At 42.6% G+C, this 17,849-nt stretch overlaps 1 protein-coding gene across 2 annotated transcripts in view; it reads right to left on the minus strand.

The window, feature by feature from the left end:
• Nucleotides 1-17,849, minus strand: part of DNM3 (dynamin 3) — a 1,044,597-nt gene that overhangs the window by 14,190 nt on the left and 1,012,558 nt on the right. For both annotated transcript variants that reach the window (XM_030208630.1, XM_030208629.1), the window contains exon 19: nucleotides 15,169-15,392. In XM_030208630.1, the coding sequence (XP_030064490.1) occupies nucleotides 15,169-15,392 (224 nt within the window). The remainder of the gene's footprint in view (nucleotides 1-15,168; nucleotides 15,393-17,849) is intronic.

Consider the following 17,849-nt stretch of genomic DNA (forward strand, 5'->3'; position numbering starts at 1 on the left):
GTGATAAGCACTATTTTACCTAATGAAGTATTCGAGAGTATGATATTAGGAACAAGAGCCACTCAAAACCTAATGTTAGCATGGGACAAGGAATTATCAAAAGGGGAGGGGGAAGGGGGGGAAAAAATTGGGGATGAAAAGTGTTTGGCGAAGTTGAATATGTTGTAAAAATGCTGTTTTATATATCAAACAATGCTATATGCATATTCTACATCACTTTGTATTGTGAGAATTGTTAATAAAACAGTTTAAACATAAACTACAGATTGGAGCAATTGCAAAGACTTCTATGTTGTCCTTCTGCAAACAGGGTTTGATACAAGAAATTCTTGTCTACGTGTATTTCTTAGCAAGCAGTAACATTATGGAATTAACTACCTTTTCAACTTCAACTGATTTCTGATTTTCTGCTTTTTAAGAAGTTACTTAAGACTTTTTTATTTAAGAAATTTTTTGGATTAGCATCTTGAATTGGATGTTCATTCAGGATTTGTCATTTGTAGGGAATTATTATCACCATTTAATAATGATTATAATGTATTTTCTAGACAATTGGTTCATTCTTTATATTTGTGACCTGCATAGAACTATTCGTGGTAACTGCAGGATACAAGACCTGTATAAAGTAAAGAGAATGTAGTTGGCTCAAGTGTTCTGGCTACACACCAGAGAGAAAATCATTTCCACTTTAAGCGTTAATATTTTCATGTCAGTGGTTTTCTAGAGGCTAGGAGTATCCTTGAGATTGCTTCAGGAAGATGTAAGAAATATAAATCTATGTTGTCAGGAACCAAGCCATCACGCTAGTGAGCGAGGGTCTGGATGAAGGAGGGACCTTTTTGTTGTGTGTTAGCAATGTTAGAAAAGGATCCAACATGGATGACAACTCTAGAAGAAGAGGAAACCAGATTTGTTGTGGCCAGTAGGGAGTATTAGAACCGTGGTACCTTGGTCTCAACATAGTTTGAGAAGTTTTTCCTATGAGAGGTAGTGGGGGAGGGGGGGGGAATCTTACAGAAGATCTGTTCTCCAGTGAAGCAAGGAGGAGTCTAGGGCTGCACGGGTTTACTCTGGTTCCTTGCTTTTATGTTAATGCCAGATCTGCAGTATAAGACAGATATTATTAGAGAGTTAATTGAAGACAGGCAACCTGGATAATATTTTTAAGTGAAACATGGTTTTCAATTCTAGATGATCCAGGATTGAAAGACACGTGTCCTGTGGGTTATAAACTGTTGCATGTCCACAGATAGGGTAAAAGAGATGGTGGCATTATAATTTTCTATAGAAGGGGTTTTTTTTCGATCCATTTATTGCATAAATCTTCCAATTCCACACTAGAAATTATTCATTGTTCTATTATGATTTTATGTTTTTAGGGAATTTAGGATGCATGGTAGTCTATTGCTCCCCAAACAAATGGTCCAGTTGCAGAACTTCAAGACTTTGTAATTAAAGGCTCTACAACATCAGAACACCTTATTAGTAGTAGGAGAAAAACTTACATTTAGAGAACATGCAAGATAGATACTAATGATTTCTTAACTTTTTTTTTAGATTCGTTGGGATTCACTTATCTTTCTATACAGAGTTCCCATGAGAAAGGTCATCTTTTAAATAGTTTGACTATGACTCAGTTGGATGGTTCTTGCTGTAGTTTATATCATTTTTAAAATGGATTTTACATTGATGTGGCAAGATGCTATCGACCCTAACCCTCCTGTTTACTAAGCCATGTGGCAATGCTGACACAGTCCATTCAAAGTAAATGGGCTGTGTCAGCATTAGCACGTGGCTGGGGGGGGGGGGGGGGGTAAGAGAACTAAACTAAATGGAGTTCGCTCAGAGGAGGGAAAGGTGAGTAGTGGAGTGCCTCAGGGATCGGTGCTGAGGCCGAGTCTATTCAATATATTTGTGAGTGACATTGCCGAAGGGTTACAAGGTAAAGTTTGCCTTTTTGCGGATGACACCAAGATTTGCAACAGAGTGGACACCCCGGAGGGAGTGGAAAACATGAAAAAAGATCTGCGGAAGCTAGAAGAATGGTCTAACATTTGGCAATTAAAATTCAATGTGAAGAAATGCAAAGTGATGCATTTAGGGAGTAGAAATCCAAGGGAGATGTATGTGTTAGGCGGGGAGCGTCTGATAGATATGGACGGGGAGAGGGATCTGAGGACCTTGAAGGCGACGAACCAGTGTGACAAAGCGGTGGCTGTAGCTAGAAGATTGCTAGGCTGTATAGAGAGAGGTGTGACCAGCAGAAGAAAAGAGGTTTTAATACCCCTGTATAAGACGTTGGTGAGGCCCCACCTGGAGTATTGTGTTCAGTTTTGGAGGCAGTATCTTGTGAAGGATGTTAAAAAAAATGGAAGCGGTGCAAAGAAAAGCTACGAGAATGGTATGGGATTTGCGTTACAAGACGTATGAGGAGAGACTTGTTGACCTGAACATGTATACCCTGGAGGAAAGGAGAAACAGGGGTGATATGATACAGACGTTCAAATATTTGAAAGGTATTAATCCGCAAACAAACATTTTCTGGAGAGAGGAAGGCGGTAGAACTAGAGGACATGAAATGAGATTGAAGGGGGGCAGACTCAAGAAAAATGTCAGGAAGTATTTCTTCACGGAGAGAGTGGTGGATGCTTGGAATGCCCTCTCGCGGGAGGTGGTGTTAATGAAAACGGTAACGGAATTCAAACATGCATGGGATAAACATAAAGGAATCCTGTTCAGAAGGAATGGATCCTCAGGAGCTTAGCCAAGATTGGGTGGCAGAGCCGGTGGTTGGGAGGCGGGGATAGTGCTGGGCAGACCTATACGGTCTGTGCCGGGGCTGGCGGTTGGGAGGCGGGGATAATACTGGGCAGACTTATACGGTCTGTGCCGGAGCTGGTGGTGGGAGGCAGGACTGGTGGTTGGGAGGCGGGGATAGTGCTGGGCAGACTTATACGGTCTGTGCCCTGAAGAGGACAGGTACAAACCAAGGTAGGGTATACACAAAAAGTAACACATATGAGTTTATCTTGTTGGGCAGACTGGATAGACCGTGCAGGTCTTTTTCTGCCGTCATCTACTATGTTAAACAAAAAACAGTAGTGCAGATGAGAGGAAAAATACATTCTTCAGTATTTTGGGAAAAAACTAATACCTTAGGAGAAAATTGTCCACCTCAAGATTTATTTGAAAATTGTAATTCGCACGTCACTTCTATTCTGAATGAGATAGCCCCTATCAAGATAAAATTTAAAATGACTAGAAAAATGGAGGAATGGTTTGATCTAGAACTACTAGCCATTAAAAAAGAATGCAAAAGAAAGAGCAGATATGGAGGAAATCTTTTTCTCCAGAATCTAAACAGGTCTGGAGAGCCTCCATAATCCTATGTAAGCATACTATTACTAGTAAAAGGAAAGAATTTTATTCTAAATTGATTAATTCCCCTTTTACTGATATTCATAGGCTGTTCAACTTAGTAAATAGTTTGACTGACACAAGTGATATTATGTTACCTCTTAATATTGATACACTGTGAGTGGAAAAATTAGCTTTACACTTTAAAAACAAGGTAGCTAAAATTAGGAATCAATTTTCTATGAGAAAAGACACAGAAAGGTCTTGTAACATTGTTGAGATTCTTGGTGATTGTGTCTGGGACTGCTTCGTACCCATAGCAGAGCATGATACAAAATTACTATTAACCAGATTTACTAAATCAAGTTGTAGTTTAGACTTGTGTCCCATCTTACTTAATGAAAGAAAGAAAGAAAGAAAGATATAAGTATTAATATTCTTCATATTAGATATTCCATCACTATTATGCTTACATTGTATTATATCTCTGTTGATTGCAGTGCTGTTAAATGTGTATATTTTTTATCCTGTTTCATTGTAGTCCTATTACGTTTCATGGTGTTTGCTGATCGGTTGGCTGGTCTTTTGTTGTCTCTGTGAATTAACTTGTTTTTATAGCCACGTGCATACATACGGTCATAGAAGAGTGCTATTTCAAACCACAAGCTAAGTGCATTTTCCTTTCGCACACAGAAAGACTGCTTTATAGTTGCTTGCATTGTGTGTTAAAACCCTTAGACCATTGTAATGATCTGGGAAGAATATTGAAAATTTTGCACAAAAAAAGACTGCTTTAAAAGTTGCTTGCATTGTGTATTAAAACCCTTAGACTCACATAACGGTCTGAGAAGAATATTGAAAATCTTTTGAGACTTAAGTACAGGTCCGTGTAAATTGGAGTTTTTTGCCCCATGATAGAACTGTTGCGTGAGTTATACTATAAAAAACCTTGCATAACCTCGCACTAAACCGCTGGTATTTCACCAAAGGTTTCTGAGGGCTTTTTCTCCTTTTTACCCACTAAACATCGCACCAACACATGAATATTGGCTGGAATCTTTTGCTACTTTTGTATTAGGTTACTTCTTTAATCCAGCCAGGCTGCATTAGTTATATGTGAAAGTTGTTTGTGACCCCTGAGGCCGGTGCTTTGGCGCCGAAACACAGACCGTGTCGGGTCCTTGATATGAATATTCTGAATAAACTGGTTTTTGATATTATCTCCCTATTGGTTTGCGCATTTGTCAGCCTCTACTTTTGCTATTTTGCACTGCCTAATCTCTTCATAAAAGCAGTTAATAAATCCCAAACAATAAATGGCCCTGTTTACTAGCCATTCTGTAGGTGCGCTAGCTTTTTAATGTGCGCTAACGACAGACACCCATTATATTTCTATGGGTGTCTCTAGCGTTGGAAGAAAGTGAGCCTCCCTCTGACAGGTAGGTTGCTTGGTATAGACAGCTGTATGGTGGCAATGCTCTCTATGATGGAGTCAAAAGTTAGGTTGCTGTTTATAATGAGATGGCGTCTGGGTTTGTTGACCTGGCTGCTGTTTTGGACATTAGCGCTGGGGCATAGTCCTTTGAGGTGGAGGCAGAGGAGGAGTTTAACAACGCTTAGACATGTAGTAATTTGAGCGCTGATATCCTCCTGCAAATCTTTGAGAAGAAGTATTAGCAGAAGTTTGTGGCCTGGATAGTTGTCTTAATATCATCTGTTTGTTTTTTAATTAGGTCAGCCACTTCCTCAACTTTGTCTCCAAACAAATTTTCTCTATGACAAGAAACATCAGCTAGATGCTTCTGGACAGCAGATCCAAGGTCTCTCTGATCCAAGAGAGACATCGCATTGCTACTGCTAAGGCAGAATTTCATGAAGAGAAATCAAAGGCATCAAAAACCTGTCTGGCCAAATATTTACAACAGTCAATAAGTTTTCTGTGAAGTTTGCAGAATTCCTCCACTTTTTTGGCCAGAAGGAATTCAGCTTAAGATAGAATACTCTGCGTTAGAGATTTTAAATAAATTGTGGAATAAAGTTGATAATCCAATATTCGATCGGTTAGCATTGAGGCCTGAAAAGTTTTTCCACCTAAAGAGTCTAACGTTCTAGCTTCTCTTCCTGGAGGAGCAGAAGCATATGATCTTGCTCAATGAGTGTGATTTAAAGTAGATTCCATCACAATTGAATGGTGGGGTAGTTGTATTTTCTCAAATCCAGTGGATTTCTGTATCCTATACATTGTATCAATTTTCTTTGGGGCTACTTGAACTGTCAATGGAGTCTCCCAGATTTGAATAGAGTATCATTATTAAATGAAGTGGAACAGTTATTCCTTCTGTAGGAGGAGAATCATAATCTACAACCTCAAAGAATTCTGATCTAGGTTCTTATTCTGCTTCTAGTGTAAAGGGTATGGCATGAGACATCTCCTGGACTAAGCCAGGAAAAGAGATGCTCTCTGGTGGATATCTGTGGCTTTCAAGTGGCCAAGAGGGATCAAATGGAATGTCAAAGACTCCTCAGCTGACAGGTCCTTTGGGTCATGATCCATCCCCAGAAGAGGTCTGAGCCAGAGTCTTCAAAGTACTGTTCATGGGAAGTACGAGGAAACAGAATGATGACTACAGCGTTGGCTTTGCATTCAGCTGTGTTGAGACAGATTAGCCTCTGATTTTGTAGAAAGTTCATCTGGCAATGTCGATGCACGCATCAATCGGGTTTGTGCAGCACTGGACGGTCGATGCAAAGCTGGCTTGCAGGACCCCTCCCGTGACTGTCTTTCTGATGCATAAATGGGCTGTGCTGAGGCTGGTACAAGCACCCTATAAGCCTGTATAGACTGCGATTGAAGTTGCCCTGAAAGCTCCTGTTTGAGCATAGCCTGGATTTCCTCATGAAGAGTAGGCATCCGTACTGACTGAGAAAGTGGTGTGGACATAGTTTGAGAAATGGCTTGTGGAGGTGTATGAGATCTTGAAGACCTCAGAGACTCTTGACAAGAGATAAGTTGGAGTGAAAGAGTGTGGTCACCGCAGCATGGATGCTCCCAGTGCACCAAGGACGTCGATGTAGGGGAGGTATGGGTAGAGTGCCTGGAGGGAGAGTGATGACAATGCTTCTTAGGTTTTTTACACTGCAGGTCCCTCGATGTGTGCAGCACCATGACAAGGGCACAGTGTTTTTACGCATATGCTGTATGGAGCCCGATGTCAGACTTTGTTAATGTTGCATCGATGCACCTGATGTCGATGCCAATGCCAATGCAGGTTTTGCGTCAAGTACAAAATCTTCTGTCATGCTTGATGCAGATGCCAATGGCGATGCAGAAACAAAGTTTTTTCTTGCTGGATTCTGCAGGCTTTAAGGGTTCTAAGCACTGAACACATCAATTATGGAGGTCTGTGCATCAAATAGTCCTATGTCCTACTGCATTGAGTAAACTTCTTAAAGCCACTCGGCACCCTTGTTGATATGAAGAGAAAAACAACCAACGCTAGGTCAAAAGGTTCTATGGCCCGGGAAGCTTGAGTAGTTGAATACCTGAAAATAGTCAATGCTTCCCAGGTAAGAGAAGGGCTCAGAGGCTCCAGAAGGCCAAAAAGTGAAAAATGAAAATAATTGAAAAAACATATAAATTGAATAACAAGGGAAATAACAAAATAGGAAGAAAATGGCCCCAAAAAAGGGATGGCACCAAAAGGCAAAAGTTTGGAATGCTGAGGAGAGATCTAAAAGTCAATCTCTCTGCTCTGTGGAAAATGATAAGACTGCTGGTCCTGTGCCAGAGAGTTGGGCAGGAAGGCACCTGAAACTGCCTCAAAGATATAAAGTGACAGTGCACTTGGCTGCGCCTGCACCGGACTCCATGGATGACATCACCCACGTGTGAGAATATTATGCCTGCTTGTCCTCGGAGAAAGAAGGAATATGTAGAAGCTGAGGAAAGGAAAGTGTCATTTGAAAATATGTTTTAAAAATTGTTCCCTGAGGAAGATGTAACATAGTAAATGATGACAGATAAAGACCTGCATGGCCGACTCAGTCTGCCCAGAAAGGTGGTTAGGGATGCCTTTTTTTTTTTTTTTTTAAAGCAATTGTCATTTAAGTTTTGCTTTGAGGGGAAATGCTTTATACTTTATTCCAGTGTTTTCCAACTTTTACAAGCTGAGTATCTCTTAAGTTGAAAAAAATTTCAACGGAGTACCCCCGAGCTCCTAGTAGCTCTAGGAGATGTACAATCCAAAAACTCACATATTCTAACCAAGAAATAGAAAACAAAATTACTTTTCTGACATTGTTGTCTGGTCATTTTATTTGTCTAATCATGTTGGTTACAGTATCTGGTTTCTGCTTTCCTCTGTCTTCTCTTAACTCTTGGAGGCAAATACTCATAGTAATAACTTTTTCAGGTATATCAGAAACAGAAAGCCTGTGAGGGAATCTGTGTAAAAGGGAACTCAGGGATGACAGGGCCATAGTGGAGAAGCAGAATGAATTCCTTGCCTTGGTCTTTACTGAAGAAGATGTAAGAGATCTACTTTTACCAGAGATGGTTTTCAAGGTTGATGATGATGAGGAACTGAAAGAAATCTAAGTGAACCTAGAAGATGTCATAGCCACCGAGAGGGGGGGCAGGGGGGACAAAATTCGGCCGCAGTCCCACCCGCCCTCCGTTGTCGACTGTCTGCCCCTGCATTGCAATCGCAGTCTCACCTCCGTGAAAGCAGCGCTGCAGGCAGCAGAATGCCTCCCTTCGGCCCTCCTTCACTCCCTGTGTCCCGCCCTTGTCTGACGTAACTTCCGCGAGGGCGGGACACAAGGAGGGAAAGAGGACCGAAGGGAGGCTTTCTGCTGCCTGTAGCGCTGCATTCACGGAGGTGAGACTGTGATTTCAATGCAGGGGGCCTGGCCCGGTGGTGGACGGAGGGGGGGGGAGCAGCAGCGGTGACTTCGGGGGGGGGGGGGAGGTGGGAGCAGTGGTTGCGGCGACCTCGGGGGGGGGGGGGGGGGGGAGCGGCAGGGGTGGGGCCCCGGGGGCGGTCTTGCCCCGGGCCCGACCCACTCTCTTGGAGGCCCTGGAAGATGTACTGAGCCAAATTGACAAATGAAAGAGTAGTAAAATCACCTGGACCAGATGGTATAAATCCTAGGGTATTGAAAGAAATCAAATATGAAATTTCAGATCTGCTGTTATTGATCTGTAATCTGTCATTAAAATCGTTAATTGTACCTGAAGATTGGAGGGTGGCTAATGTAATGCCTATTTTTTTTTTTTTTATTATTTATTTATTTATTTATTATTTTTCATTTAAACATCCATCTATTAAAACAATAAATGTTGGATACAGAAATATAGTAAAATAACAAACTTATTGGAAAATATTAGTTTCATTTAGACCACAACAACTTTGAGACAAGATACAAGGTAAAAATAATAAAAAGAAAAAAAAGAACAAAAACTAATTAGAGCAGGATCAAAGAGGCAATCCGCAGCCAGACTTCAGCGAGACCTTCTACCCTATTAGGTTACCTGGGTCGAACATGGTACACTTTCTTTTGAAATCAAAAATTCCTTCAATTTCTTGGGATCCATAAACATATATGTAACAGATTGTAATGTTATTATACAACGACAAGGAAAAACTAATTTAAACAATCCTCCCAAAGCCAAAATTTTGGATTTTAAACCGAGGAACTCTCGCCGACGGGCTTGAGTCTCTCTGTTTAAATCTGGAAAAATTCGAACGGTATGCCCAAGAAATTTACTGTTCAAAAATTTAAAATAAAGCTTAAAGACATTTGTTTTATCCATTTCCAGTGCAAATGAAACAATAAGAGTAGTTCTTTCCGTAATTAGTTCCAATGAGTTTTCAAGAAACTCTGTAATATTAAGTTCTGGTTGCTGTGGCTGAGGATTCAGCGGATTCACTGTTCTCCCAGTTATGTACTGTGTTCGGGTAATAGGCGGAAAACCCTCTGCTGGTATACCCAAAATTTCTCTAAAGTATTTTCTTAACATGTCCATAGCTGAGATTAATGGCGATTTGGGAAAATTAATAAACCTCAGGTTGTTTTTTTTCCCCTGATTCTCAAGAAATTCTAGCTTACGTGCCAGAATCTCTCTGTCCTTCGCCACATTTCCCGCAAAATTTTTTAAAGTGGAAAGTTCAGTTCTCAAAGACTCAATTTGCACTGCTTGAGTTTGAAAATTGTCCACAAGTTGATTTTGCTGGTGCTTTAATGTATCAATATTTTGTGAAAAGTTACTCGTTACTTGAGAAAGCATAGCGTTCATTCCCTGGATAACATCCCATAGGGCATCTAAAGTTACTACTTTAGGTTTTTTTACCTCCAGTAAAACCAGGGTATTGCTCATCGGAGAAGGGGTAGAAGTCATCAAACCCTTTTGGTGTTCCGCTCCGATTGGGGAAAGACCACCGTCGAGGCCTCCTGAGGGCAGGGGAAAATCAGCCACTTCGGACGTCCCTTCCGCTCTCACCGTCGGGATCTCTCTACTTCCTGGTTGTGGAGGATTGATGTTCCCAGGCGGACTAAGCGATAGCGCCTCCTCGCTGGTCTCCGGCGATGTTATTGCGGAGCATTCTGTGGCGGGTTGCCGCATGATCAGTGGCTGAACCCCGAATTGTTCCAGAACTGTTTGTCGCGAGGAGGGAACACTCCCAGGGAGTAAGGAGGCCGACTCCCTGGGTTTTCCTTTCCGCTTCCCCATGTCCTGCACAAGGAAACGAACCTCCTAACGTTCAACGGCCTGGTAAGTCAGGAGCTCAGACACATGCGTCTGCTCTGATCGGCCATCTTGCCTCTTCTCCAGAGGTGTTCTCCGTAATGCCTATTTTTAAAAAGGGTTCTAGGGGTGATCTGGGAAATTACTGACCAGTAAGCCCGACATCAGTACCGGCCAAAATAGTGCAAACTATCATAAAGAATAAAATCACTGAACACAAAGACAAACATGGCTTAATGGGATAGAGTCAACATGGATTCAGCCAAGGAAAGTCTTGCCTCACCGGTATGCTTCATATCTTTGAACGTGTGAATAAAGGTGAGACAGTCGATGTAGTGTACCTAGATTTTCAGAAAGATTTTGACAAAGTCCCTCATGAGAGACTCCTGAGAAAATGAAAGAGTCATGGGATAGGAGACAATATTCTGTTGTGGATTAGGAACTGGTTGATGGATAGAAAACAGAGGGTTGAGCTAAATGGCCCATTCTCTCAGTGGAGGAGGGTAAATAGTGGAGTGACCCAAGGATCTGTACTGAGACCAGTGCTATTTAACATATTAATGATCTGGAAATGGGGATGGCAAGTGAGGCAATTAAATTTGCAGATGACACAGAAGTATTTGGAGTTGTTAGAACACATGCAGATTGTGAAAAATTGAAGGAAGACCTTAGTGGGAAGACTGGGCATCCAAATGGTAGCTGAAATTTAATGCACATAAATGCAAAAGTGATGCACACTGGGAAGAATAATCCAAATCATAGTTACTTGATGCTAAGATTCGTCTTAGGAGTCAGCACCCAAGAAAACTATCTAGATGTCATCGTAGACAATATGCTGAAATGTCCTGCCCTTTGTGTGGCAGCAGCCAAAAAAGCAAACAGAATGCTAGGAATTATTAGGAAAGGGATAGAAAATAAGACAAAGATTATTATAATGCTTCTGTATTATTCCATGGTGCAACCACATCTTGAGTATTGGGTGCAATTCTGGTTGCATATCTTGAAAAAAGATATAGTAGAATTAGAAAAGGTTTAAAGAAGGGAAACCAAAATGATTAAGGGGATGGAACTCCTCTCATATAAGGAAAGGATTAAGAGGTTAGGACTTTTCAGCTTGGGAAGAGATGTCTGAGAGGTGATATAATAGAGATCTACGAAATCCTGAGTGACGTAAGAACACGTAAATGTAAATCGATTTTTTTTACTCTTTCAAAAAGTACAAAGACTAGTGGACACTTAAAGAAGTTGCATGGTACTACTTTTAAAACAAGCAGGAGAAAATCTTTTTTTACTCACAAATAATTAAGCTCTGGAGCTTATTGACAGAGGATGTGGTATCAGCAATTGATGTATCCGGGTTTTAAAAAAAGATTTGGACAAGTTCATGGAGGAAAAGTCCATAGACTGCTATTGAGATAGACATATGGAAAGCCACTGCTTGTTCCTGGGATCAGCAGCACGAATCTTGCTCCTGTTTGGGATTGTGTCAGGTACTTGTGACCTGAAGTGGCCACTGCTGGAAGCAGGATACTGGGCTAGATGGACCATTGGTCTGACCCAGTTTGGCTATTCTAATATCCTCTCCTGCCAGGGTGTCCTCCGACACACTCTCTCTCTCTGTCTCCCCCTATCATGTAGCCCTCTCCTCTGTGACTCTTCCTCACCCTATCATGCAGCCAGCCACACAGCCCACTTCTGTGACTAACACACACTCTCTCTCCCCTCATACCATATAGCCTTCTCCTCTGCAACACACACTCTTTGCCCTCCTACCATGCAGCCCTCTCCTCTGTGAGGCACTCTCTCTCTCTCTCCTACTGAAATGCAGCACTCACCTCTGTCACACATTCACTCTCTCCTCTACTGCCACACAGCCCTTTCCCTAGGTATCATTCTCTCTTTCTCTTGGCTAGAGCAAAGGATGTGAGATTTCTCTCAACTCCTGGAGGTTTCTTTAGTCAAACACATTTAAGGGCTGGTCAGCACAGTCCAGTCATTAACAGTTGGTGTGGCTCCTAGTCCTGGTGGTGAGTCTAACACCAGACTCAAGGAGGTAGATTTTACTTATCAGTGAGACATGCTCAGCCTAACATTCTGAGTGACAGCAATTCACATATATAATCAGGGACATCATGTCCCTGTTACTGATATTTATAGCTAACGTTTTGTGTTTGTGGTTGGGAATTTGAAGCCACTGGTTGCATTTTGGAATCCGTATTGTTCTACCCCCATTGCATGAGGGTAGTTTGTGTTGTCTGCTTGTGACCGATTACATATCTGTACATAATTAAGTTGTACATATGGACCAGGTCCTTGCATTTCTGCAGTCCTTTGTGATTAGCCTTTATTAACACCTGTGTTCTGCACTCAGTGTCTTTTAGAGCTTTGTTACTGCTTGCTTCTGGACATGCTAGGAGGAGCAGAATTCCCCCCTCCCTCTAATTGCTCTCTGTGAGAGAACCAAGAGAGAATGAAGCTTTGCCTAGGTCACAGATCCTACATGTAGAAGGCCTTAATCCTCTATACTGAGGCACGCGTGTCCTAAAAAATGGGTGTACTATTTTTTTCAAGCTATCTTCCAACCATCTACATGCAAAAGAGATTTTTAGACATGGAGATTAAAGTCCTGGTATAACCATCTGCCAGGCCATTTCTCCATTAGATTTAGGAGAACACCTTGGAAATTCAGTGTTCCAAATCACAAAAGATGATGACAAATCTGCAGTCTCCACAGAAGATACAGAGTTCTTAAAAAGCATGGATAAAGAGTTCTCTAGAGATGTCAAACAGTTGGGTGGCTCCTCTACCATTCCAGACTCCCAGACTGTGTCTTTCTAAAAGAGCTGTTTCTCACTTCAGCTCCTGCGAGACAGAGAGAACTCGTCGCCTGAATGAAAAAAAGCCTGAGACGACAAGAAGTTTGTCAAGCTACAAAAGATCCAGCTTACATGGACTTGCATGCCTATAACATTTGGTTATTGGTAAAGGGTTAATAGTGGCATCTTCCGATACCAGGTGGGGAGTGTCTGGCTTGTGCTTTCTGCTTGTATATCTGTATATTATTAAGTCGTATATATGGACCATTTCTGCAGTCCTCTGTGATTAGTCTTTACTAACACCTGTGTTCTGCACATAGTGTCTTTTAGAGCTTTGTTACTGATTGCTTCTGGGCATGCTAGGATGAACAGAATTCCCCCCACTCCCAACTGCGCTCTGTGAGAGAATTGAGAGAGATGGAGGCTTTGCCTATGTCATAGATCCAGCATGTAGAGGGCTTATTATTATATTACTTACATTTGTACCCCGCGCTTTCCCACAAATAGAAGGTTCAATGCGGTTTACATAGTAAATAGAATTACAAAGTCTTGAAGGAGAATGTTACAAGTTGTAGTAGTGGGGTTTTGAGGATATGTAAACTGAACACGGAGAGGTAAACAAAGATAGGATGAGCAAAAGGAGAAGAGATTGGGAGGGGTAAGGAGTAGGAAGGCTGGAGAGGAAGAGATTGAGGAATGAGCATAAGGAGATTGTGAGACATGGTCAAAGGTATAATAATCGTCGGGGCAGGAATCATGTGGGTGGGCTGTTTTTTTAAACCTAATTATCCAGTACACATGATTTTTAAACAAGAAGTGGAGTAGCCACCTAGTGCTTAACCATTAAAGCACTAGGCTGACAACCAGGGAAGCTTGGTTCAAATCAAACCTGCTGCTGCTCCTTGTGATCTTGGGCAAGTCACTTAACCCTCTATTGCCTCAGGTTCAAACTTAGATTTTAAGCCCTTCAGGGACAGGGAAATGCCTACTGTACCTAAATGTAACTCACCTTGAGCTACTACAGAAAAAGATGTGAACTAAATCCAAACAAAATTACAGAGCTATTTGCAAGATATGAAGTCACAATTTCAACAGGATCCTCTCATATTTTGATAAGCCAAGCTAAAATATTCATGCAGCCTGCAGACATAAGGATTTCTTATGTGGCTGACTGTTGGAAAAATGAACTCCCCTGCTTACCCATTTAACTTCCACCTTCTTCTGAATGTGTATATTGAACATTGTAGGGATAATTTTATAAAGCATTTTCTATGTGTAACACATTTTACACATGGAAAATATTTCTTGTATGCATATTCAGATGCACAATTTTATAACTACATATGCTGACATGGTGGCACATCCTTAGATGTACACCACATACAGGTGTTCTTGGGGGCAGAATTGCAATATATACACATGTTCAAAAAATATGCAAATGCACACATTTACACCTTCTTTGGGGAAGCTATAAATTTGTTCATGAAGACATGTGCACTAATGGGACTGGTCTGGGTGCCTATTTTATAAATTCACACAGGCATCAATATTGTCTTTATAAAGCAGGAATAAAATAAGCACTTTTTTTGGACATTTCACATGGGTACCATACTATGATATTAGACCCTCCATGTCCAGGTCACATGTATGGGATTCCTTTATCTACTCTATAGATCAAATTTCTTTCATTCGAAAACCTCGTTTAGTTGCACAACTTGCAACAGTGTACAATTAGTCTGGAAGGTGAAAATTCTACACAAAAAGGGAGCAAGTTGACAACATGCCACTTATGTGAGACATCAGAAAGGCCTATAAAAAAAGAAATGCAACAGATACCTATGAGACTTCATAAAATATGCTCCCAGATACAACCCCAGTAGCACGTAAAGGTTAATGCACAATTTACACCTGCCCTGAAGGTGTAAATGTGTGTGTATGTGCTCTATACATGTACCTGTAAATTTTATAAAATACACCCACACATCACAACTCCACCTCTACTCAACCACCCCAGGGAATGCCTATGTGTAGAACATGCAAAGTAGGCGCAATCTTTTGTGCGTTAAATCACACAATCATGTAAACATCTTTATCTGTATTCACAACAGGCTTTATATATGGAAGCAGCTTTATAAAATTACCCCCAAAATGTGCAAGCTAAAACTAGTGCAAGTGCTGAGGACCATTTATAACATTAGTGGGATTTCTATGTGGCCTTCTGAGCACTGGTCTTCAACATGGGAATACCTGAGAGAATGCTGCCATGAATCATCCACGGGAGGTGGTACAGGGGTAGACACTGTAGAAGTATGGATATCCCCGATGATTTGGAGTGCTTCTTTAAGGGCATGGTACATACGAAGCATCTCATCTCGGTGTTGAGCCTGCTCCGCTGACTCCTCCATCAACGTATTTTGGTTCTCAGAGGAATACAAGTGGGCCAGGAGTTCAGCATTTATAAAATCTTTGACCTGGAAGAGTAAAGCAAAGAAGGAAAGCTCCATGATGGCAAAGACAAAACAAACAATACTTCATGTGCTAAGCAGACTTTTTAAGAGTATTTATACCCTGTTACCAGTTATATGCTAAACCCCGACCAACCTTTTCTCTTTACAAACTAACTCCGTTCTACCACACGCTCTTAATGGATTGACTTCGAGACAGCATTCTCACCATGTACTATCATAACATTTTACATGCACAAGGTATACCCAGATTTTCTTGAAATCTCCATTTCAATTACCAAAATGCAAACCTAATATAGGGATGAACAAAGCATAAATAGTGAGTGGCCAAAGAATTCCAAAACTACTTACAATTACATTTTATTTTTTCAAATGAAAAACAAACCACCACTCCCCAAAGGCTAATATTAGTCTTTCTCTTTGACTTATGGAAGTTTACCTGCACCACATTCTCAGTCTATTTGCACCATCTTCATTTTTATTCTTTCAAACAGTTGGAAAGAATAATGCAAACGGGGTTGAGAATATCTGCCCGTCTGTCACCCAGGGGCAAAATAACTCTGAAAATTGAATGGAATGGGATAAAACTTGGCATGAGGGGTAAACTGGTAAAAAGACACAAGTATTTTAAATATGGCCCAAGTGCATTTCTATGGGAGAAGGAGTTCCAGCTTCTGTAGCACAGAAAAATTAATGGAATAGGATGATACTTGACATGTGGGGAAAACCAGCAAAGACATACTGAATTGGAAAATAGGACAAATTAGACCTGGTGGGGGTTCCAAACAAATAAGTCCCCCCTCAAAAAAAAGTTCAATGCATTTCTATAGAAGAAGGTGTTCCAGATACTTGGGCTCCTTTTACTAAGATGTGCTAATGATTAACTGCCCTATGCCTTATCTAACCCTCCTCCTTTCCTTGTTGGCTCTGGCTCTGAAAACGGCAGTGCCCCTACCAGTAGTCCCACAATACTGCTGCTAGTGGTCAGTGGTGGTACCTTAAGACTTACTGCTAGAGGTCTCACCATTTTCAGAGCCAGAGTCAACAGTTCTTCTATCTCACTAGATACCAGAGTATGTCCTGGGGGTAAGGAGAGGTACAGGGAGGGGTGGGTTGGGGACTGAAGCTAGGGGGAAGCTAAGGGGAATGGAAGGATTGGAACGGTGTAGGGTGATTGCAATTGGGGGTGGGCAGGCCTGGAAAGGGGATCACTCCAGACCTGTCCCACTAGACACCAGGGATCTCACCTCAGTTCTGGGGGTGAAGAGGGGCTACGGAGAGGTCTGGGGAGGGGTGGGGCTTCCAGTATGGAGGATTGGGGGTTTGGAGATCAAAGCTAGGGGGAAGCTAAGGGGAGTGGAAGGATTGGAGGCATTTGGAATGAGGGCGGTAGTTGCTGAGGAGTATGGAGGGATCAGAGAGGCAGAAGGGGGGACGGGGGACATTAGATCAGCAACCCATGAGTTATGCAGGTACCAGCTAATATTCAGTACTGACATCTGTTTAGCTATGGAGGTATGAGCACTGAATATTGCCAGGACCCATGTAATTGCTGGCTGCTCCCGACCAGTGGTGTGCTGGAGCTGGCTCGCAAGAGCCGGCTGTTAATTTTCCTTCCGACTTGCGAGCCGGTTGTTAAACACTGCGAGCCGGCTCTCCTCCCTCCCTCCCGCTGGATCCATCCCTCACCGACCTTCGCATTCTTTGGGACAGGCAGTCTTGCCTGCCCGCTACCAGTGCTGACTCTCCCCCGCTGCCGATTCGCGCTTTAAAAATGGCCGCCGAGACTTCTGCTGAAGTCTCGGCGGCCATTTTGAAGCACGAACCAGCAGCGGGGGAGAGTCAGCGCTGGTAGCGGGCAGGCAAGACTGCTTGCCCCCAAAAATGCAAAGGGCAAGGAGTTGGTGAGGGACCGGATCCAAAGGGAGGGAGGAGAATTTGTGGAACAACTTGGGAGGGGGTGGCAGGAGAGAAGGGCTTTGCTGGGCATTTGTGGATGAGGGAAGAGAAGGGTTGCTGGGTATGGGTGCATGCAGGGCAGGGGAAAGGAGGGTCACTGCCTGGGTATGGGTGCATGCAGGGCAGGGGAGAGGAGGGTCGCTGCTGGACATGGGTGGATGGAGGGGAGAGAAGGGTTGCTGGTGCATACAGGGCAGGGGGGAGGAGAGGAGGGTCACTGCTGGACATGGGTGGATCATGGAGGGCAGGGCAGGGGAGGGTCACTGCTGGACATGGGTGGATGGAGGGCAGGGGAGAGGAGGGTCACTGGGTATGGGTGCATGGAGGGCAGGGCAGGGGAGGAGGGTCACTGCTGGACATGGGTGGATGGAGGGCAGGGGAGAGAAGGGTCGCTGGACATGGGTGCATGCAGGGCAGGGGAGAGGAGGGGAGAGAGAAGAAATGCTGGACATGGATGGAGGGGAGGGAAGAGTGAGGAAGGAGATGAGATGAGGGAAAAGGAAG

This window comes from Microcaecilia unicolor, chromosome 6, assembly GCF_901765095.1.
Source record: "Microcaecilia unicolor chromosome 6, aMicUni1.1, whole genome shotgun sequence".
In the NCBI taxonomy this organism is placed as follows: Eukaryota; Metazoa; Chordata; class Amphibia; order Gymnophiona; family Siphonopidae; genus Microcaecilia; species Microcaecilia unicolor.